Source organism: Pteronotus mesoamericanus, unplaced genomic scaffold, assembly GCF_021234165.1.
Source record: "Pteronotus mesoamericanus isolate MK-2021 breed Mesoamerican mustached bat unplaced genomic scaffold, CSHL_Meso_final scaffold_21, whole genome shotgun sequence".
In the NCBI taxonomy this organism is placed as follows: Eukaryota; Metazoa; Chordata; class Mammalia; order Chiroptera; family Mormoopidae; genus Pteronotus; species Pteronotus mesoamericanus.
This window is the reverse complement of record NW_026555310.1, coordinates 31,455,149-31,479,988: the sequence shown is the minus strand read 5'-3', so window position 1 is coordinate 31,479,988 and position 24,840 is coordinate 31,455,149. Positions and strand designations below refer to the sequence as shown.

General features: G+C 39.0%; 1 protein-coding gene across 1 annotated transcript; it reads right to left on the bottom strand.

Annotated features, from left to right (window-relative positions):
* Positions 1-3,474: 3,474 nt before the first annotated feature.
* NANOG (Nanog homeobox) lies at positions 3,475-8,771 on the bottom strand. Its single transcript, XM_054590961.1, has 4 exons — positions 8,621-8,771; positions 5,808-6,067; positions 4,047-4,133; positions 3,475-3,912 (listed from the first exon to the last, which is right to left on the bottom strand). Exons 1-4 carry the CDS (start codon positions 8,769-8,771, stop codon positions 3,475-3,477), a joined length of 936 nt encoding a protein of 311 aa, XP_054446936.1.
* Positions 8,772-24,840: the final 16,069 nt, after the last annotated feature.

The following is a 24,840-nucleotide window of genomic DNA, read 5'->3' as shown; positions in this document are numbered from 1 at the left end:
AATTCTCATTTAACTATGAAATCTGCAAGAAACGAAAGGAATGGCCAGTCCAAAAATATTGTGCGATTTCAGATATGAAGTTCAATTTCTATTGCTTATGAAAATATTTTTTCCATATTTTAAAACATCTGTCTTAACATGTTTAGAATGACAAAATGTTAGTCACAACGTAATTTGTGGTGGCAAATAACCAAAACAGAAGCAGCTCAAATTGTAGTACATCTGTAATATATACTATATTAACAATGAGTCAGATCTAAACATACTGATATGGAAAGATACTTCTGATATTTTCTGAAGTAGAAAAAGCAGGCTGCAGAACAAAATGCATGACATTAATTCCATATTTGAATAGGGAGAAGTGTGTCTTATTTCTGTTTATGTCATTTGTATACATAAAATGTCTGGAAAGACATCAACAGTGATGTTAAAGTTAACTGTAATGATCTTAAGTATTTTTAGTGATTTTTTCTCTCCCTAAAAATAAAATCTTTTTTTAAAAAAGGGAGAAATGCTTTGGTAGAGAACATTTGAGAAAGAAACCATCTCAACCTTGCCTAATAAACTTAGGAAAAAAATAGGGAATCTTACTGTTTTTGTAAGTAATTATCAATTTTTATGATCCTTTCAAATAAATATATTTCTAAATTCTGACATGCACAGGTTGAAGATGTCATGCTAAGTGAAAAAATTAGTTTTCAAAATAAAATGTATAGCTCAGCCAGGTTGCTCGGTTGGTTCATCCCGACACACCAAGGTTGCGGGTTCAATCTCCCGTCAAGGCACATGCAAGGAACTGCATAAATAAGTGGAACTGATATCTCTCTCTTTAAAATCAATTTTTTTCAATTAAAGAATACATGGTATAGTCCTGTAACAAAGTACACATATATCCATTAAAATTGACATGTCAAACCACCCACAGACAATAGCTGTAGAAAGTGTTTATCATTGAATAGATGTTTTTACTATTCATTTGAGTATGTATTTCTTAAATGTTTTTAATAGCAAGTTTCTTTTAGTTTTACAATCAGAATGTCCAATTTTACAAAAAGATAAATTGAAAAAGTTCTTTGCTTCCTTGATGATTAAGTTTGCTCTCCTCTGCCTTAGGTTTTTCCACCCTTTTTCAATCTTTTTTCCCTTTCTCTTCTAATGTACCCAGCATGCTTTGAAGGTAATAGGTGCTCCTGTCCATTGTGCCACATTAAACCTTCCTTAGTTCTTAGCCATTCCCTGCCTATTCCCGATGTCTATTAAATCAAACTTAACACAAAACACAAGCAGTGACCAAGAACGTAAAAAACTGTTTCATGACACGGGCCAGTATTGCAAAGCTAAACTGAAGTTTCCTGGACTCTGTCATTTTATGGTAATAGTTTCTTTTCCCAGGTTACTAGGCTCTGGTCCACTATTTAGTATTTCCTCAAAATTTTTGTCTATTATGTGCATTTGGTTAGAACCAAGCATTTTGTAGAAATGTGACAAATTTTCTTTAAAAAGAAAAAAGCTCTAGTTTAGTCCGACTAGTTCAATTTAATCTTACACTCATTCATTCAAAATATAAGTAAAAAAGGTAGGAATAGTTAAATTTTTTTCAAAGTTACAATCAAATCTGTCTTTGAATAGTAAGACTAAAAAGTGGTGACTTAGAGAATGGCATTTCATATACTATTTTCATCATTCAATAAAATGTTGTCTTGCCCTAGCTGGTGGTGTAGCTCAGTGGATTGAGTGCCAACCTGCAAACAAAGGGTTGCCGGTTTGATTCCCCACTGGGACACATGCTTATGTTGTGGGCCAGGTCTAGTAGAGTACACTCAAGAAGCAATCACACATTAATGTTTCTCCCCCACTTCCCTTCTCTAAAAATAATAAAATCTTTAAAAATAAGTTGTTACAATTATCTACTTTGTTCGTATTACAATTCTTGGCACAAACTCAATTCTGAAAGTTGAAAGTAATAGCATGTTGTCCTTAAGTCTAGGCAGAAATGAATTATCCCTGACTTCCTTTTCCTCTGTCAAATGTCTACATAATTGGATTAGATGACATTATAGAGCAATATTGGAAAATGGGGCGAACCGTGAGGAAAATGACCAAGAAAACTGCTCTGGTTATTCTCTGCATCTCTGATGCTTCAGAGAGTTGGAGGTTTCCATGGAGCAAAAAGCAGAGTAATGAATGAAAAGTGCTTTCAATCCAATAAACGTGGGAGAAGCCTGGATGGGAAAAGGACAGTAAAAAAGGTGTTATTAGTATAATTTAGAGGCAGCTGCTCAGCTTCTTCTAAGGTGAGAACATAGCTTACCTGAAAAAAGAAAATTCTATTTCAAACTAGCCCTAGTATTTACTTATATATTGGTCTCTGATCCATTTTTATTTTCAGTCTTAACATTAATAACTTATTGAATCATACATTAAAATGACACATTAAATTGTGCTGTGTAGTTGATCTACAAATTTAAGTGTCAAAAACCAAAAGCATTTTATTTTTAAAATGATCAAAAATAAGCTTATTTCAACATAGCTATTTCTGACAGGGTAGAATTACACTCAATGAAGAGCAGTCACAGAACCTTTCACTACAAGGTCTGTGTTACAGGCTTACATTCTAGTATTTCCCTCCCCGCTGCCTCTCCAAACCCAAGAGCTCTGCTTGTCACTTTCCAAACCCTCCAGCTGTGTCACTCTTCTTTAACTGAAAGTAGCCACAAATTTTGTTTTAACTAATGTCATCTATCATATCCTTGGTGACTTTTTCTTTACTCATTTCTAAGATAGCAATCTCTCCAGAGGCTAGAGAAGTCAATTAATTTTTCTCCCACATCAGAAATGCAGTAAATACCCTTGGTTTGGCAGATTTTTACTCATTAGACCACTGGGTGAAATTAGGGTAGAGCCAACTAATGGGAAAATAGATGTTTTATTTATTTGTATTTAAACTTCTAAACCAACCAGCCAAAACTGGTATCACGATACAGCAAAATACAAAACATCTTTTACAAATACTTGAGTAATAAATTGGGGGTTGTAGTAAAACAGTAAAAGGGGCAGAGGAAATCAGTGAAGGATATTGTAGCTTAACCATTCACCTGAACTGAGGTTTTTAACAAGCCTCCCAGTCCCAGAAAACACAGATAATCTTCTATGAAAAATCTTTGTATTTTACTTTCTATTCTTGAGGTTCAGATTCTACACCCTAGAGTGATTCTAAATAGTATTATATTTAATTATCTACAGCCAGAGACATCTTACATGTCTACAGCAGCAAGGCTACAGAAATCTCTGATTAAGACTCATCATACCTAACCCCCACCCCTCCAAATTGGCATAATAGGCATAATGAGAAGCAGCATCTCAAGACAGAGACACATAGAAAAATCCTAGGAGGAAAAAAATTCCTAGGAGAGATACAGCCACTGCCCAAATTGAGACTGAGTAATTACCCATCGTCACACTGGATGTTCATGGCTATATGTTCGTGGAGTCAGGCTGCATGTTCATGGAGTAATCTGGGAATAAATCCATGGTCTGCTGGGTACTATAATACACAGGGGTTTGCAATATTGCATCATAGGTTTCCCCAGTGGTTTCCAAGGTGGCCTCTAAATCACTGATGGGAGTTTGCTGGAACTGGATTTGGGGCTGCAGGGATTCCTCTCCATAACTATAGAACTGATTGTTCCAGGCCTGGTTGTTCCAAGCCTGGTTATTCCAGGTTTGGGGGCACCAGGTCTGACTATTCCAGGAATGGTAGTTCCAAGATGGGCTGTTCCAGGAATGGTTGCCGCAAGATAGGTTACTGCAGGTCTGGCTGCTCCACATCGAAAGGTTCCCAGAAGCATTCACCAGACATCCCTGGTGATGATAGGATGAGAGGCCCAGGTACTCTGTAGTTGCTGAGCTCATCTGAAAGAGAAGGACAGGTTAACTGAAAGGGTACAGGAAAAGTCAGTTGCCTGTAACTGGGGCAGTATGCTTCAGCAATAGATAAAACTGAAACGTCACTGTAAGGAAAGAGCAGAATAAATGTTTCCCGTTACCTGAGCTACACGGTTGCTATTCTTTGGCCAGTTGTACTTCTGCCACCTCTTACATTTCATTCTCTGGTTCTGGAACCAGGTCTTAATCTGCAGGAAAAAAGTGACAGGAAAACATAAAATAGTAGTAATGCAGATGTGCGAGGGCTCGGAATATTGTTAACATTTTTGCCCCTGGCAATTACAACTATCTAAAGCTCAGGAACAAAATTCTAATTTCTAAAGTCTTTTTAAAAAAACAGACTGCAAATCTACCAACCAGGGAGTGCACATTTAAATGTCTATTCATCTTCCTTTGGTTTACCCATGCCATTAGTCACAGTGAACTTTTATCTGTTTCCAATAAAAAGCTCCCCGCCATGAACACATTGCATAGCATTATTGTGCAGTGCATAATGTGCACTTTTGCCCAAATTTGAGGGAAAAACAAGGATGCACATTATACATGGGTAGTACTAATTCCATGGCTATATAAATGTTTTTAATTCTTTTACTTATGTTTGTGTGTTAAAAGTATAACTCTAGAAAATGCCCTGGCTGGTGTGGCTCAGTGGATTGAGTGCCCGGGTGCCCGAGTGCCCGCCTGCAAACTAAAGCATCGTCGGATCAGTTCCCAGGCAGGGCACATGCCTGGGTTGCAGGCCATGTCCCTAGCAGGGGGTGCACAAGAAGCAACCACACATTGATGTTTCCCTCCCTCCCTTCTTTCCCTAAAAATAAATAAAATCTTTTTTTTTTAAAGTATCTAACTCTAGAAAGCAATATGATATCCATATGCAAAAACCCTGGAATATGATCATCAGTTTTGTTGTAACAAATTTCTTGTATCTGTTCTTGTGTTTTGTACTTATTTGTTACATAAAATTTCTTATAGCATAATACATTAAAAAAGAAATGCTAAAATTCCTTTATAATACAAAAAACCAAGTACCTAGATATAAATAATTGAAAAAAATTAAAATGAAAGATTTTTTTCCCTGAAAGTATGGGCCAAAAATGTGCATGCTCATGCTCATTATACATGGGAACACTTTATACACAGAAAAATACAGTAGTTTCATGATAATGGTGGTATTTTAATTCAGGAATTATGAAATATACAACTAGGACAATTAGAAACTATCAAGTTATATTGCAGGATGCAATAAACTAAAATTCCACATAATTTATAAACTTAAATTAGAAAATGAGATTACAGAAGTACCAGAACACACACACACACACACACACACACACACGTCATGGAATAGAGGACTTTCTAAGTATGGCACCACTGATAGAAAACAGTAAAATATTTTACTGAATAAAATGCCAGCACATACAAATAAACATTTTTACACAGAATAAAAGAGAAATGTATGAAAAATGATTAACCTCATTAGTAATCAAATGTAAACAGATAAAAACAAAAGATGCAATTTTTACTTTAATGAGAACGAGTTTTGGTTAGGGACTCCCCTAACCTGGAAGATGGGAGTATATACATCTTTTGGTTAAGGCAAAATTAGAAACATTTTCACAATTTTTATTTGTGCAACAGGGAAAATTGTTAAAAACAACTTAAGACAGTCACACAATAGACTGTTTAATGAAAAGAAAGCTGGTTATGAAACATGTTACAAAAACATTCCATTTTCATATCAAATTACTTGTGGGTGGTACATAAAAACAAAGTGCACAGAAAGATGCTAGCAATGTTTATATGCAAATCCTCTTTAAAAAAAAAATTCCTAATGGCAAAGAAAGCAAAAAAAAATACCTTACCTGTTTGTAGCTAAGATTCAGGATGTTGGAAAGTTCTTGCATCTGCTGGAGGCTGAGATATTTCTGTCTCTGAAATCTCTCATTGAGTACACAGAGCTGGGTCTGTGAGAAAACGGTTCTGATCTTCTGTTTCTTGACCTGACCTTTTTCCTCCCTCGCTGTACTGTCCTCTGCAGCAGTGGGCAGCATTAAGTTGGGACTGGTGGAAGAATCAGGGCTGTTCTGAATAAGCAGGTCCATGGAAGAAGGAAGAGGAGAGACTGTTGGGAATAAAAATGACACTTTTCTCTAAAGCTTTTTAAATATTAATATGCAAATTTATTTTAAAAGCAGTTTAAAGTCCTCACAACCTCAGGGCTTGGTAGGAACTGATCATTTTTAAGCAACCTGAATAATTTGCCAACCTTTGTACAATCCAGTAAGTGTACTGGTGTCACCATTTTACATACAATGGACATGGCTAATATTGCTGAGAACGGAGTGGGATTCAAACCTCTGACAATATCCTGAATGTTCATCAAGGTCAAAATGGATTACTTGACTCCCATGTACTGTGTCCCTTCATAACTTCCTTTAGTAATTTTACTATCTACATAATTTTTTAAACTGACAATCAGCTTTTTCCAGCCAGCACTGAGCCATGGACATTTCTCAGGACAACTGGCACAAGTGCCACAAGCCTGGGGCAAGAGCAAGCCCCACCACAAGAAGCCAAACTCTGAGCTGGGATGCTCTGGGCCAGCACCCAAATTGGCCTCGCGGCATACACAGTCCGCGCGCGGGGAGGCAGCTTCTCCTGGGACTAGGAGTGATGTACATGCAAAAGAAGGATTATTGATTTTGTCTGCAATGCATCTAACAAGCTAGTCTGTCCCAAGACCCTAGTAAAGAACTGCATCGTGCTCGTTGACCACACAGCACAGACAGTGGAAATCCCACCAGGCACTGTCCCTGGGCCGCAAGGAGGCCAAGCTGACTCCTGAGGAGAAGAAAATTTAAAGAAAAAACAATCAAAGATAATTCAGAAGACTGCCAAAATCAGCAGTTTTCTAGAGGAGCAATTCCAATGGAGCGAGCTTCTTGCGTGCATCGCTTCGAGAGCAGGCCAGTGTGGCCGAGCAGATGGCTGCGCTGGAGGGCGGGGAGCTGGAGTCCTAGCTGAGGAAAATCAAGGCCCTGAACAGCACAGAAATGCTCCTCCATCCTATCTTAGCTCATGTAACAAAGGTATTTATTCCCCCAAAAATAAATAAATAAACAGATGATCAGATTCTGGGAATCCTAGATGTACAGGTACATTCAGTTTACTTACCGCCCATTCCTAAATACCAGGACTAAAATGAAATGTGAATTTCGATAAGCTTCTGTTTCAATCCAGACTTTATTAGCCCCGTGACCTTATCTCCAAAATTATTCCTCCCTCACTCAGTCTTTGTATTGACTAAACGAGGTAAGAGATAAACAGTTTCTAGCACAGGACCTGCGCATACTGACTTTGTAACCAAAAATTAGTTTCCTGTATTACCTAGATTTAGTAGGCACTTTGATTTTCCTTGTACTGAGGGATTCCCACTTCTTAACTCCAATTCCTAGTCATGGTATAAAAGCACAAACTTTAAAAGGCAAAAATTCAGTCGTGTGCTTCTTGCAAACTGATCTAAGAAAGAAAGCCTTCAAATGACTAGAAGTGGGGCATGTTTTAAAAATTAACCATCTATACAAACTTGCACTTGGCTTGCTACAGAGGACATGCCCACCTGCTATTTCTCTCACAATCCAGCGCTGTTTTTTCAATGTTCGAAATCATCAAAGGCCATTAACACAAAATTTAGGGAAACAGGGTATCATTACCATCTAACACTCAAAGATAGCTGTAACTCCTCCGCAACTGAAGTTTTACAATTGTAATAATAACATAATTTTTAAGCTAATTTTTATATTATGTTAAAAATGGCATTCTTGGCTAAAAGTTGGTTCACTTTTTTATTTTTAACAAATTGATTTCCAAAAGTTTTGCCAGCTTTTAAGTATCCCAAGCGCCCCCCCACCCACAGCTGTCTAGAAGCTTAAGTGCCCGAGTATAGGTTTTGAGGCCAAACTGGATTTTCATTCCCAGCTCCAGCCACTTTGAAGGTCAGCAGATTAAACCGTCTGGAATTATCTACCGTAAAGTGGAGTGAACACTTCCTTGGGATTTAGGAGATTTGAACATAGCATGTGCTCATAGAGCTTTCCATGAACATACCCATTCATTCAGAGGGTGAGGGAAAAGCCAACTGCTACTGTTGTGGAAAGGTAAAACATTTCAACAAGGGGAGATTCACGTGATCAGCCCTGCCGTTTCTGGCATTCCCGGAGAGACGACCAGAAAGGTGCTGCTCTTCACCGACACCCTGCCCCCCCAGCCCCGCAAGCTGTGATGTGATTTACAACTTCTGGCTTAGCAATGTTTCCTGTTACTGTGTGCCGGCACGGTGTCCTGATTCATACATCAGCTTATTTACCACAACACATTTGTTTCCACAGTGTCTACACACATAAATTCTCCAACAAAAAAGCATGCGGTGAACTGCCAAGCCCCATGTCCCCAGTCTCAGTCCACAACTCCTGACACCTGGGACGTGGGTGGAAGGGCACGTGCAGTAAATTACAATTGAAAGAGAGGTGTCACAACGATTAATAGATAATGACACATGCTTCTGTTAAGCGGGCTGTAATTGCTCAGGAGGGTAAAGGATGACCCTTACTCCCCCTTTCCTTCTTCCTCTCTCCCTGAAGGAACTCAGGCTTTCAAGGATTCAATTTTTTCTTACCAGTCTCAGTGTGGAGTGTCTCAGCAGATGACATTTGCAAGGATGCATAGTTTTCTTCAGGCTCGTAAATCTCAGGCACGGGTGAAGGTTCCCTAGAATTGGATGCTTCAGGGCAGGGCAGGCTTTGGGGAGAAGCCGAATCCACACTCATCTTGTTGAGTTGAAGGAGAGAAAAAACACTTCAAGAGGTAAATGGTAAGACAGAAAAGCTTTGCGAAGTCTCCAGATGTAAAAGTATCAAAAAGACCGAATGAAGTGAGTCACCTTTGCAGTAACCAGAGCCAACCAGCCCAATCTGGGAAAAGGTGGAAATTTTGGAAGCTCTAGATTTATAAGGGAGGCTCAGCCAAATTTAGACCCGCCCCTCCTGGCAGCCCCACACCCACACACACCCTTGGGAATTCTCAGTTAATCCCGTCTGCCAGTCTCCCCAAGGCCATTGTAATGCAAAAGGTAGCTGCGGAATAACCCAGACTGGGTGGGGAATGAGAAAACTGGGACCACAGACCACATAAGCCCACTAATGAAATACTTCCAGATTCATCACTTTTCTACCTTTTGAAATCAAAGGTATACTTGCAGTTCCTGAGGCTATGTCAGGTGAATGAAACTGGCCTAGGAAAATTACTTTCTTGATTTCTAGACCCCTAGTAATCAGGCTAGTTACGCAGAAATTTCAACTTCCTTCACCTACCTCTTTGATTCACCCTGAGGTTGCAATAAAACACCTTGAGTGTTGCAAAGGCTTCAATTGATGTTAAAAATAGTACTTGTTTGCAGCTTCCACTGAAGTTGCTTCTTGTTTAGCTTTCAGAAAGACAGGCTAGTCTTTCCAAGGCGACTGCTGTCTTGTTTTCCAGAAAGTCCAGAGGAAAGGAGCTGTGATCTGCTAACCTAAAATGCTTGGGTGTTGTATTAGTAATTATGCACATACCATTACTATGGAAGATGTTTAATCTGTTTACACATGTTACTGAATAGAATCTTGATCCAACCACTGTAAAAAGTCTGTTCTCTCATCTGTAAATAGGGACAAAATACCTCCTCTGTATTGTTGTAAGGATTAAAAAAAATAAAGGGATAAGGGCACTATTTGACACAACAGTGACCTACAAACAGTGACTGTTAATAGAAATTCTATCAGAATCCTATGCCCATGACCTTCAAGTTTGAAATTACTTTTTGTCAGGATTTTATTTTAATCCAGTGGGAAACATGATAGAGTGAAAGCACAACCTTTTAATTTTACCTGGGACATTACTAGATGTAAAATAATGAAATGTACTGACCAACCCAACTGAAAGAGGGGAGTTAGAGAAGAACATCCTCTAGACAAATGATATTCCTATAAAGGACTTGCCAAAGTATTTGTGATAAGTTCCGTTTGGAGTCAATGGTTTGTCTTCCTGTCTATCCCTCTTTCCCAAGCACTCATAATTTTTTGGCTTTTTTTCCTGCCCTTCTCTGACTCTTTCTTTAATTAGTTTTTTCTTCTCTAGCCTGGCAATTCAGTCATGTCCTTCAACCCTACTCCATTCTCACACTGTTCTTTTTTTGGTATGTCTTCCAAAGGAATAGTTTTTAAAGTTGGGTTCCAGCACTAACATATTTATGACAAAGATAACAGTCTACAGTTTTCAATTTTCCTCCCCATTTCCAAATTCAACATTCAAGAAACTTAAGATTTTCTCTCATTTTTCAATCTCTCCTCCCTGAAAGTAAACTCTTAGCAAATCCCTATCATATATTTTTCTAAGATACAACTCTTGGCTAATCCTCCCCATGCACTCTGCTACTTGGGTCTCCACCTAGAACTGCTGGCTTTGCAGCCCTGCACGCTGGTTTTTGTTCACAATGCAAAGACATCAACTTGTGAACGTAGGAACATTGCCCGGTCCAAACAAGGGGGTGGAATTTTATGTCACCTTTTCTTTGTCTTTGCAGAGCATCATTCTGGAGAGCAAGGGTCTGGAATAGGAGAGTCAAAGAAAGCATACGTGGAAAGACTTTGTGCTTCAGGCAGATGGTCTCTGTCTCATTAGAAGCAAGGTGTGAGCCCTGGCCAGGTAGCTCAGTTGGTTAGAGCATCATCTGATACACCAAGGGCAAGGGTTCCATCCCCAGTCAGGGCACATACAAGAAGCAATCAGTGAATGCATAAATGAATGGAAAAACAACAAATTAATGTTTCTCTCTTCCCCCTTCCTCTCTTGCATTCTCTCTAAAAAAAAATCAATTAAAAAAAACGGAATAAGATTTCTTTACAAAAAGGAATGTGAGGCGATGGACATTAAACTAAACTAATTATGGTAATCTTGTGTTGACATGTACATATGTTAGATTTTTATGTTGTAAACTTTAATATAATGTTATATGTCAATTTACATCTCAATAAAACTGGGAGAAAAATAAATAAGGGGGATCACTTGACTTCCTGGCTCTCCTTTAGCAGTTTGGTAAATGAGAGCAGTCAAAGCCACCATGCTTCCTTTCCTCGCAGCTCTCTAAACAGCAGGTACCTGAGCTTTGTTCTTTGCTGACGGGGTTCTTTGCAAGAAAGACTGGGACAAATTCACCTCATCCCCCTGACCCGTGTCGCCCTGTGTCTAGTGTAAGAGCCTCCAGAGTGGAAAGGTCAAGAGGGAGGGGGTGGAAGCTAGAAGGCAGATTTACTACATTCTTTGCCCAGGAAAGCAATTTGAATAAGTTGAGAATGCTTCAGAAGCTGCCGGAGACCTTCGGTTAGTTTGCCGCATTGGGTGGAGGAGGGGTGTGTTGCAAATGTGATTCGGATGAAACCTTTATTTTAGATTTTACAGGCATACCTTGGAGATACTGCAGATTCCATCCCAGGCCATTATAATGAAACAAATACTGCAATAACACAAGTTACACCATTTTTTTGGCTTTCCCATGCACATAAAAGTTACATTTGCTCCAGTGTTGCCTGTTAAGTATGCAATAGCAGTATGTCTAAAATACAGTGTATACAAATTAACTAAAAAACACTTTTTGCTAAAAAATGTTAACCACCATCTGAGTGTTCGGCAAGTCATAATCTTTTTTAAAAATTCTTTTAAAATTTCTTTTTTTTATTGAGGTAACATTGGTTTATAATGTTATATTAGTTTCAGGTGTGCAACATTATAATTTGACATCTGTATGTCCTACATCATTCTCACCAACCTAAGTCTAGTTTTCATCCATCAGCATACAACAGAGTCTCTTTATTCTATTTCTTTTTTACATTGTTTCAATCTACCTACTAAACCCATTTGATAAGTAACTGTTACTTGTTGATTATATATACATATATATGTCTATATTTTTAGCGATTTAACAAACTTTTATTGGCCAGGAAATATTTATTTGTATGTCGAAATTATAGTCGAGAGACCTGAGAGGTAAAGAAATGGTCATGGGTAGGATAAAAAAAAACCCTGTAAATTTTTAATTAGATCTCCTCTTGTCATTAAATTACGTTGTTCTGGTGTTGCTCCTATTAACTTGGTGGTCTGCTCTCAGTCTCCTTGCTGGTTCTTCCTTTTCCCCTGTATACATAAAGGTGTACCAAAGCTTAGTTTTCAAACCTCTTTTCTACTTATACTCAGTACCTTGGTGATCTCATCCTGTCATGGGACTTTAAATACCATTCATATGGTTTTGTCTTTCAAATGTATATCTTTATCCCAGACCTATTTCCCTACCTCAAGTCTCATATATCCAAGTCCTTACTTAACATCTTCACTTGAATTTCTAACAGGCAGCACAAAATTCGTATTTCCAAATCAAACTTCCAAAGTTTCTTCCTATACAAGCTCTTTATAATCTTCTACATCACTGTAGGACAATTCCATCTGTTTAGTTGCTCAGACCAAAATCTTAAAACCATCTTTGTTTACCAGGTCATCAAAATATATCTAGAATCATTCACATATGCATATATGTATTTGTGTGTATATATAATTCAGTTGCTTCTTTCTTTTAATTTTTTTGCTTCACATGTTTTCTGTTTTCACTGAGTGATTTCTTGATCATCCCATGGACTAGGGCTTGGAGAACCAGAGCAGCAAGATATGGTTATTTCTCTTAAATAACATGTATTTATTTTTGCTACTGTCTGTGTCACAGAAGACCTGGGGTTTGAATCACCAGTGTCTTTTGGCAAAAGGGTAAGATCACATGGGCAAGTGCTCTAACACAAGCTGCACTTAGCCTTCGGAAGCATCTATAAGGCTACCAGCCTACCACCCTATCCAAACTACCATCTATTGCTTGGATTATTCCAATAGCCTGCCAGTTGATTTCCTTGTTTGCCCCATCACCTTCCTGCTCTAGTGTCAACCTACAGGCCAAAATGTTTGGGGATTTTTTTTAAGGCAGGTCTCACCAAGCTATGTCTTTGCTCAGAATCCTTCTCTGGCATTCTCACATTGAGAGTAGCAAATCAAACTACTGAGACTACATAAACCCTCCTCTCACTTTGTACTGTACCTCTGTCTTGTCTCCTTATGTTCTTCTCTACCCCATGAACCTGGACTCCTTGCTGATCCTGGAACAAGCCAGCAAAGCTCCAGAATCAGGGGTTTTGCCCTTACTTTGATCTCTCTGTGACCCATTTTCCCCTCAGAATATAACCAGCTTTATTTCTTTGCTCTTTTAAATGTTTAATATTGCCTTCTCATTGATGTCTCTCATGCCCTATCTTTCTCTACTTGATTATTTTCACAGCACTTATCATCATCTTACCTAATATATATTCTATCATGTATCTATCTATCTTTGTCATCTACCATCAACTATCATCTTCTATCATGCAAAAATATGTTGCATGAGGGCAATTATTTTAATTTTTGTCCGTTTGGTTTAGAGTAGTATCTCCAGCCCTGGAAGAGTGGTCCAAGGGCCAGCACCATCAACATCACTGGGAAGCTTCTTAGGGACACAAATGGATGGGCTTTATTGCAGATTTACTGAATAGGACTCTCTGGTGGACGTCACTAGGAACCTGTGTTTTAAAAGTTCTCTAGTTGATTTTTTTCACTTGCTATTGTTTATAAACTACTATTCTAGAGAAATACTAGGCAAGTAGTACTGCTTTGTGTTACTTGTTAATGAAGGAATGGGTTTAAATAAAATTTGGAACTTTATAAGCAAATAAATAGAGGGTGAGTGCCATTTTCTTATATTTAAACATTAAACTTTACTTCAATGTGATATATAAAATAACTTTTGTGGGCCCAGAGAAGAAAAATTCACTTGATTTGAACCCCCAAAATAAATTTATGTGCTTCTCTGACTGGTGTGACTCAGATGGCTTGGGAATCATCCCACAAAGCAAATGGCTGCCAGACTGATCGCTGGTCAGGGCGCACGCCGGGGCTGCAGAATCTGCCCCTGGTCAGGGCGCGTGCAGGCGTTCTCACTTGCATCGATGTTTCTCTCCCTCTCTTTCCCTTTCCTTCTCTTTAAAAATAAATAAATAAAATATTAAAATAAATTTGTATGCTGAGATGAACTCCCCTGGTCAACTGAAGGACCAAATTTTACAAATAATGAGAGTCTAGCAGCCATTTGCTGGCAGGAGCCTCACATGTACTCTGTGTGCTAGGAAGAACCTCAGACCTTACCATCAGCACAAGTTTTGAAGTTCAATGAAAGATTCATGTAAAAGAAAAATATGTGAGACATCATTTGACATTTTCCACCATCCAAACCTTTACTTAGTCAGTCAATAACTATGTCATGATAGTCTTACTTCCTAACACTTCTCCAGTCTGTCCCTTGGATGTTCTACACCACTCTCTAGACCCTCATTAAAGCATCACCTCTTGCCCAGACTTCTGTAGACCTTTCAATTAACCTTCCACAGTCAGAACCAACTGTGCTCCAGAGTGATTTACCTGAAATTCAGCCATATTTTCCCTCTGCTTAAGTCTTCTCTAAGTAAGCTCACAGTCTGTATTCTGCCTGCTTCTCAAGCCCATTTGAAGCTTTGACAAATTGCTCTATCCAAGCAATCCCTTCTCTCTTGAATGCTTTTCTTTCCTCTCTTTGCTTGGCAGAAACAAGAATCAACCAATGAATGTATAAGTAAGTGAAACAACAAATTGATGTCTCCCTCTAAAATCAATCAATTAATTTTTTTTAAAAAGACTTTATGATCAGTTAAAAAAGGAATCTCTACTTCTTGTACATCCTAAATTTTGAGAAGCACTGCTCTGGAAAACAGTGCTAGGTAGAAAGGAAAATGCCCAATACTTATTTATTAAATTAATAAATTAGCTCCTGTGGCTAAACCAGTGATATTCAGAAAATTGGAGAATTGCAAGAACTCTCAAAAACAAACAACACAAATTTCTTTCTTGTGGTTCAGTTTTAGATTTGTTAGATCTGACTCTAATTAAAGGTTTATAATATTTAAGAACTAAATTATTACTTATACCAAAGTCTAAGTTCTCCTAGTGGAGAGGTCAGAAGGGTAAACCATCAGCTGAATTGTCAGTCTTTTTTTTTTTTTTAAGCATGCAAGTTTTTATTAGGGGAAATGCCTATAGGGGAACAAATTTAGAAGGAGCCCAAAAGGCTAGAGAGCCAGGGCAGACGTACTCCACGTGCTAGAAAGAACCTCAGACCTTACCATCAGCACATGAAACGAGTCTGGCCCCTAGTAAAGGAGAAAGGAAGGGAAGGAGACTGGATGGAACCATCCTAGGTTGCCGAGAAGCCTAAAGAAGTTTCAGCAAAGCCACCTGGGAGAACTGGAGCCAAAGTCAAACATCAGATAAATCCTAGTATCCTTTCCCACTTTGTCATTGGCTGGGTGAATTGTCAGACTCTTGACCCTGAGCAACACTGTTGACACCAAGACGTCACTCCCTCTTTCCCACCTTACCCTCAGGGCATCTTTGACTCAATGTAAAAAGAGATTTCTTTTCCCATTATTGGGTCTAGCCTCCAGGGGAAGGGGAAGAACATCTGGAAAAGTCTACCAAATCTGAGCAAGTGTTTAAAATGGCTCTAGAATGATGCAATATTCTTAACCTAGAAGTGAATAGGCATCTCTGTTTCTCAGTAGGTGTTAGAGAATGAGGAAGAAGAACTTAGAAAAGTAGTTGATAGAGGGAAGTAAGGTGAAGTGATGGTGGTTGTGGTGAGAAAAAAAGAGGAAAATCTAGCACCTTGGTTGCTCTAATTTGCTGGTAGTGGGATGAAATAAAGCTGTTAATACTAATAATAATGCCTTTAAATATTGTATTTAAAATATTTCAGAATGCCAGAGTATTCTAATATTGTAAAGGGATTAGAGAAAGAAGGAGCGAGAGGTTCTTGTCTCCCAGAAGTAAGTTTAATCATGTAAAGGCAAAAGTTCAAAGCTTCAGCAAATAGCATGATGTTGAAAAAGGAATTTAAATTTATGGGAGCATTTGTTGAAGGTACTAGAAAGGGTTACAGCAAGAAGATGAGGAATATGGCAAAGTTTTTTTTTTTTAAATTAGAATTGAGAGATAATATGCATTCAGTGAAGTGAACAAATCTTAAGTTGTAAGCTTAATGAATATCTACTTATGTATATGACTCCAGTAAAAACCACCCAGATCTAGACAAGAGGCATTTCCAGCACCTCAGAGGCCAGCTTGCATTTTTACTGAAGTCAAGAATCTCAAAATCCAAGTTCCTTTGACCTTTGTCAGGTTCTTTTATGTTTCAGACATGGAGTCATACAGCCTGAATTTTAATCCCCTTTCTGCCTCCTAGTTATGTGACAAGTAGTTTCACACTTCTATTCCTTAATTTTCTTCATGTAAGAGGCAAGTAAATGAGGCAGGACCACAAACTGATCAGAAAAGTATGTGGCATATTGTAAGTGCCTGATAAATGTTAGCTATTATCCTTTTTGGGGGTGGGGGTAAGAAAGGGAGAGAGAGAAGGAAACATCAACGTGAGAGAGAAACATTGATTGGTTGCTTCTCTTACATGCCCCCACCTGGGATGAACCCTCAACACAGACATGTGCCCAGACTAGGAATTGAACTGGTGACATTTTGCTTTGTGGGATGACACCCAATCAATTAAGCCACACCAGCCAGGGAAGTATTATCTCTTCTGTGTATGCTGTTTTTTGTGGAATCCATCAATTAATTCACTTGACAAATATTTATTAAGCATCTCTGAAGTGTCAGGTGCTAGGAGAAAAAAATGAAGTATGCATGTTTCATATATCAAAGTATTTTATAGTATAGTATGGAGAAGAAGCCATGCAAACAAATGAGTGCATTAAAGTATTACTGAAACTGTAGTATGAATACATGTGAGATGCAGCAGGAGTACAAAGGAGAGACTTCTATTTTGGAAGGAAATGAGTTAGGAATATCATCATTAAAAGATGGACTTGCATTCAGTCTTGAAAGGTGGGCACGCAGTAGAAAAGAAAGCAGCAAGCATGAAGAAGCCTGACATCTATTTAAAATTAGGCATAGTTTGGTGCAGGTATGGACAAAGAAGAGGCTAAAACTAGTAGATGAATTATACAGGTCCCTGTCATGCTAAAAACTTAGGATAGTATACTAAAGGCAGTAGAGCCACTGAAGAGTTTTTAACTGGGGAAGGATATGACCAGTCCTATAAGGACCTAAAGAGAAATTGAGGAATAGGATGGAGCAGACCCCATTAAGAGACTAAGGCAATAATCTAGACCAGGGGTGAGCAGACTTGTTGGTTACCTATTCTGTATGGTTCATGAAGTAAGAATGATTTATACATTTTTAAATGGTTGGGGGAAAAATCATAAGATTAATATTAGTATTTTCTGCCTTGTGAAAATTGTATGAAATTTAAATGTCAGCGTACTTAAAGTTTTATTGGAATATAGCCGTGCTCATTTGTTTGTTTTGTCTATGGCCGCTCTCATCCCACAAGAGCAGAATTTAGTAATTGTCCCAGAACCCACAGAGTTTGCAAAACCTAAAATATTTACTACTTGGTCTTCGCAGACAAAGTTTGCCAACTCTGGATTGAGACAACGATGAGTCTCTGTGAAAGTGGGAGACATGAAGAGAGGAGTGGGAGTGAATGTGTATGAGCTACCTTAACAGACAGAAATGACAGGGCTTTGCAACTAATTTGGTGCAGGAAGCAAGATAAAGGAGAGCTCCAGGACAATTTTCTGGACAGAGTGTCTGAGTGGATAGAGTTGCCAGTCACTCAATTTTCAATGACTAGCAGAGAAATGATTTTGGAGAAGATAAATTTCAGATCTTTTTAGACTGATGTATGTGAGATATGTCCAGATGTTGTTGGGGGTAAGGGACAAAACTGTTGAGACAGGTCTCATCTTTTAGAGATTAGTGTGTTCATAGTATATGACTGGTAGTTGAAGTTGTGAAATCAACCAGAGTGAACAGGTAGAGCAGGGTCACAAACTCAAACATCTTAGGTACCAGGCAGGGTGTATTTGATAGATATGTGTGTAAAAAACAATCCACTTTCCCTTTAATTTTCATATAAGGGCAAAATAAACATTTCAATAACGAAGATATTTGGCAGATCTTCCTAAGATTGGAGGAATGCAGGGAATCCAGGAGACAATAGGGTGTAGTGGGGGCTCAACAACATGGACTTCTACTCACCACAACTGACCTGGTTAATGCTACTGCTGAGTGCCCCATCTGCAAGCAGCAAAAACCAATAGTGTGTCCCCAGTATGGCACCATTCCCTAGGATGGGTGGTTAGCCATCTACCGAGTGGCAGGTTAGTTACTTAGGACCACTTCTGTCTTGGAAGAAGCAGTACTTTGTTCTTACTGGAATAGACACTTATTCTAGCTATGGATTTGCGTTACTTGAATGCAATGTTTCTGCCAAAATTACCACCTGTGGATTTACCAAATGTGTTATCTACCTTTATGGTATTTCACACAGCATGCTTTATTGAAAATAAAGAGTCATAATGAGCTCATATTTTTGGAACTCACTGTTCTCACAATGTTTCCCATTATCCTGAAGTGGCTGGCTTGAAAGAATGGTGGGATGGCTTTTGGAAGACCTATTTATAGTGCCAGCTAGGTGGCAATACCTTTCAGGGCTGGGGCATTATCCTCCAGGAGGCTGCGTATGCTCTAAATCAGCAGCCAATACATGGTGTTGTTTCTCCCATAGCCAGGATTTACACGTCCAAGAATGGAGTCCAAGGGAGTGGCATCACCTACTATTATCCTTACTGATCCACCAGCAACATTTTTGCTTTGAGTCACCATGTCCTTATGCTCTGCTGGTCTAGAAGTCATACATTGTGATTAAGATCAACAGAAACCTACAATAATCTAATATAGGAAGGACTATTCATGGCCAGACCGTTCAAGAATGAAGGCTTGGGCCACCCCACCAGACTGAATTACTAACAGCTGAAGTGTTTGCAGAGGGCAAAGTGAATGTGTTCTAGGCTCTTAGCAAGTTTGATAATGATAATATAACATTGTTGTCTATATTCACTAAACTGTGCTTTAGCTCTCTAGGGCTCATTTACTACTCATTGCATGTAAAGGGAATATGAAATGGGTAGTGGAAGAAGGTAGGTATAAGTACTACTTATGACCATGTGATCAGTTGCATAAACAAAGATTGTAATTGTCAAGAGTATTTCTTCCCTTTTTAGTTATGGTATTAGTCTGCTCAGGCTGCCATAATAAAATACCACAGACTCGGTGGCTAAAACAACAGAAATTAATTTTCTCACAGTCTGGAGCCTGGAAGTCCAAGAGCAAGATGGTGATAGGATTGGTATCTAAAGAGAACTCTCTTCTGGGCTTGTAGCTGGCTGCCTTCTTGGCATGTTCTCACATGGCCTTTCCTATGTGGGTGTGTACTCCTGGTGTCTTTTTCTCTTCTCATAAGGACATCAGTCCTATTGGATTAGTCCACCCTCTTATGACCTCATTTAACCTTAATTGTCTCCTTAAAGGCCCTATCTGCAAAAATAGTCACATTAAGAGAGCTTCCACATATGAATTTGAGGACATACATAATTTAGTCTATAACAGTTATATGTATGTGTGTCTGTAGAGCAAATAGTTTTGTTTATGTTCATCTCTTATCCTTGTATCATCTAACATTAAGATGTATTAACAGCCTGACCAGTGTGGCTCAGTTGGTTGGTTGCCGGTTCAATTCCTGGTCAGGATCCATGCCTAGGTTTAAGTTTCAGTCCCTGTCGGGGCATGTATGAGAGACAACCAATCAATGTATCTCTGTCTCATCAATATTTCTCTCTCTTTCTCCCTCCTTTCCCTCTCTCTAAAAATAAATAAATAAAATGTTTTTTTAAACATGTATTAATAATAGTTAACTTTACATCATAATATTTACGTTACAGAATATCAAGAAAAGGGTAAACATGACCCAAAGACTGTGCATATCTTACTGGGAAAAAGAACATTTTTATTGTACACAGGGTAATTGTATTATGTTAGACTGAAGTATGACTTTGTCATTTCCTTTATTTGGAGATTAAATATAATTTAAGGAGATGTATATGGACACCAGGTTGACAGGAGATGAGCTAAGAAGGTCAATTCATCAATTTGTCTAGTGTAGAGTACCATTACTCAATTATAGACTTTTTAAAAATGTATTTATTTATTTATCTTTAGAGGGAGGAGAAAAGAGGGAGAAAGAGAAGGAGAGAAACATCGATGTGTGAGAGATACATCAACCACTTGCCACTCGCATGCCTGCACCTGGGGACCTGGCTTGAAATCCAGGCATATGCCCTGACTGGGAATTGAACCAGGAACCTTTTAGTTTGTAGGCCAGTGCACAGTCCACTGAGCCATACCAGCCAGGGCCAGTTATAGACTTTTCTAAAAATTATATTTTTTTGATTATGCTATAACAGTTGTCCTGAGTTTTTCCCCTTTGCCCACTTCTACCCAGCACCCCCACTCCCTCAGGCAATCTCCCCACCATTGTTCATGTCCATGGGTCATGTGTGTAAGTTCTTTGGCTACTTCATTTCTTATACTGTACTTTACATCCCCATGCCTATTCTGTAACTACCTATTTGTACTTCTTAATCCCCTCAACACTTCACCCATGCTCCCCCACCCCTCTCTCTTCTGGCAACCATCAAAATGTTCTTCATATCCATGATTCTGTCTCTGTTCTCCTTGTTTGCTTAGTTTTTTTTAAATTCAATTGTTGATAGATACGTACTTTTTGCCATTTTATTGTTCATAGTTTTTATCCTCTTCTTTTTCTGAAATAAGCCCATTTAAGCCCTAGTTGGTGTGGCTCAGTGGACTGAGCACTGGCTTGCAATCCAAAAGATTGCTGGTTCAATTCCTGGTCAGGGTACATGTCTGGGTTGTGGGCTGGGTCCCCAGTTGGGGGCATGTGAGAGGCAATCTCACACATTGATCTTTTTCTTCCTCTTTCCTTCCCTTCCCCTCTCTCTAAAAATAGATAGATAGATGATAGATAGATAGATAGATAGATAGATAGATAGATAGATAAAATAAGTGCCTTTAACATACCATATAATAATGGTTTGGTGATAATGAACTCCTTTAGTTTTTTCTTGTCTGGGAAGCTGTTTATCTGCCCTTCAATTTTAAATGATAGCTTTCCTGGTAGGGCAGTCTTGGCTGTAGTTCCTTGCTTTTCATAATTTTGAATAATTCTCTCCAATCCCTTCTAGTCAGCAAAGTTTTTTTTGAGAAATCAGCTGACAGTCTTATGGGAATTTCCCTGTAGGTAACTAACTTCTTTTCCCTTTCTGCTTTTAAGATCCTCTCTTTAACTTTTGGCATTTTAATTATGATGTGTCTTGGAGTGGACCTCTTTGCATCCATCTTGTTTGGGACTCTCTGTGCTTCCTGGATTTTCATGTCTATTTTCTCCACCAAATTAGGGAAGTTTCCTTTCATTATTTTTTTTAATAGATTTCTAATTTCTTACTCTTTCTCATCTCCTTCCGGAACCCCTATGATGAGAATGTTGGGCCTCCTAAAGCTGTCTCACAGGCTGCTTATACTATCCTCATTGTTTTTGGATTCTTTTTCCCTATTGTTCTCATTGCCTATTGTTTTTTGATTCCTTGTATTCCAAATCATTGATCTGATTCTTGGCTTCATCCACTCTACTGTTTTTTTCCCTGTAAATTGTTCTTTATTTCAATTAGTGTTTCCTTCATTCCTGATTGGGTCTTTTTTATGCTATTGAGATCCTCACTAAGTCCCTTGAGCATTGTTAAAACAGTGTTTTGAACTCTGCATCTGGTATATGCTTATCTCCCTTTTGTTTAGCTCTTTTTCTGAAGTTTTGATCTATTCTTTGATTTGGGCCATGTTTCTTTGTCTCCTTTTTTTTGGCAGCTTCCCTGTTTGTTTTTGTGTATTAAGTAGGGCTTCTATGACTTCCTGTTTTGGGAGGATGGCCTAAAGTAGTAGGTGTCTTTTAGGGTCCAGTGGAACAGCCTCCCCTATCACCCAAGCTGGGTGGTCAAGGTGTGCCCTTCGTGTGGGCTGAGTATACCCTCCTCTTGTAGTTGAAACTTGGTTGCTGTTGGCAGATCAATGGGAAGGATTTACCTAGGCCAGTCAGCTGCTAGGACTGGCTGTTACCACTAACCACTAACCTCTGACCTCCATGGAGGATCAGCTGTGCAAGGGTAGGGTGGTGGTATTCTGACGTGGTTTATAGCTGTCCAATGGTTGCACTGGCCTTGTGATTTCCCAGGTAGTGCAGGCCAAGGTCAGCCCCCACCTATGTTTTGCCCTGGGCCACTTTGCCTGAGCCATAAAGCAACCTGAGATGGCTGCTACTTGTGCTGGACATGGAGATTCCCAGGCGAAGCCAAGCTGGGAATCCAGGGCCTCACTGAAGCCAGCTGCTGCTTGTTTGAGAGGATTTAGGAAGTTGTGCAGCATGAACCAGGACCAGCCATTTATATGGAAAAGCATCTTGGGTGGGCCTGTAAATTGGGTGGGGCAGAGTCTCTGGGGATCTCCAGGGTGAATCAAACAGTGGTAGCTAGGATGATGAAATCTGATACGGCACTAGCTTACTGGCTCTGTTGGGCGAAGGTCTGGCCAAGGGACAATGGCCTCTGCTCACCTTGATGCCAGACACTTCAGTTTCTCTCTGTGTACTACTGATTCCTTTCAAACTGCTACCCTAGTGCTGGAGCTCAGATGCAGTGAGTCTGAGTCAGGGAGTCTGTGTGTGGGTTCTTTAAGAGGAAGTGTGTGGGGCTCCAGAATTTTCTTCCACTGACTCAATCTCTGCTAGTTTTTGCAGCTAGAAGTTGTGGGCACTTATCTTCCTGGCACTGGAACCCTGGGCTGGGGGGGCTTGGTGTGGGGCAGGGTCTCCTCACTCCCGAGATGTCCCTCCTGATTTTTTTATCCACTCCAAGTGGCTGTGGGACCACGTCTCTGCCCCTCTTACTAGTTTGGATGGATGTGGTTTCTTTAATTTCATAGTTGTCAGGCTTCCATTCAATTCCGTTTCTGATGGTTCTGAGTGATGGTTGTTCTATATTTTAGTTGTAATTTTGATGTGGTTGTACAAAGAGGTGAGCCATGTCTGTCGATGCTGCCATCTTCACTGGTAGTCAATTCTAGGTATATGTTGTAAAAGTATTTTGTAAATGTAACATCTACCATCTACCATCAGCTGACTTTAAGAAAAGGACATTATCTTTAATAATCTGAGTGGGTCTCACCAATCAGTTGAAAGACCTTGAACAAAACCAAGGTTTTCCTGAGGAAGAAATCTCACCTGTGATCTACAGCTTTAGCTTGAGCCTGAGAGTTTCTAGCCAGCTAGGCTGCCCTATGGATTTTGAATTTGCTAGTTCGCACAATCACATAAGCCAATTCCTTGAAATAAATATCTATATCTAAATAAATATATCTGTATCTATATATCTCTTAATGGTTCTGTTTTTATGGTAGAACCCTGACCGGTTCAGCTGTTAGATATATTACCAATAAATAAAAGAAAGAGTTAACACCTAGGCATTTGATTTATTTGGTTTGTTGAATTTGGCACTTGTTAGTAACAAAGTTTTTATTACTTGGTTTTGTCAATTTTTCTTGATTTTTAAAAACACATTAGCCCTGACCAGTGTGGCTCAGTTGGTTGGGCATTGTTCCGCAAAGTGAAAGGTCACTGGTTTAAATACTGGTAGAAACACATGCCTAGGTTGAGGGTTTGGTCCCTGGCAGCTGATCAATGTTTCTCTCTCACGTCGATGTTTCTCTTCCTCTCTCCTTTCCTTTCCCTCTCCTTAAAAATAAATAAATAAAATCTGTAAAAAAATCCATAAAAAACTTATTCATCTTTCATATTATTTAATGAATATTAGCAAACAAATAACATTCTAGATCTATTGTATTTACTTATTTATTGGTAATTTAAAAAATTAACTATTTCAGAATAGTTTGAGCTTAAGGAAAGCCTTGGCTGCTGTGGCTTGGTGGATTGAGCACTGGCCTGCAGACCGAAGGGTCGCTGGTTTGGTTCCTGGTCATGGCACCTACTTGGGTTGTAGTCCAAATTCCCAACTGGGCATGTGAGAGGCAACAAATCTGTTTCTTTCTCTCATATTTCTCTCCCTGTCTTTCTCCCTCCTTTTCCCTCTCTCTAAAAAATAAAATAAATAAAATAAAGTGAAAAATAAAAAAGATATTTACAGAAAAATTGAAAAGACAGTACACAGAGTTCTCATATACTCCATGCCTTGTTCCCCTTATTAGTAACATCTTACATTAGTGTGGTACAACTGTCACAGTTAAAAACCAATATTGACACATGGCTATTTATTAAAGTCCATCCTTTATTAATATTTTCTAAATTTTTATCCATTTTTAAATTTTAAGACATAAGAAAGGGAGATACTCTCTCTTTCAGGAGTACGCCCTGCCTTTCTTCCCTCTCAGGCTCTCAGGCATCCATTGCCTAAACTCTAAGGGACCCCCTGAGACTTGCAACCAGGGGAGCAATGGGCAGTGGCAGCTCATCCCAGTCTAACCCCTTGAACCTGTCTCCAAGACCCCTTTTCTCTGACTTTCCAGTGAGCCAAAGCAGCCCCGCCTAGCCTCTCTTCTGTACCTTCTTCTATCCTAAGCCCTTCCTTGCTTCACTGTCCCCAGTTTTAATAAATGTACTCTCAAAAAAAAAAAAAAAAAAGAAGAAGAAAGAAAAGAGAAACAAATTCA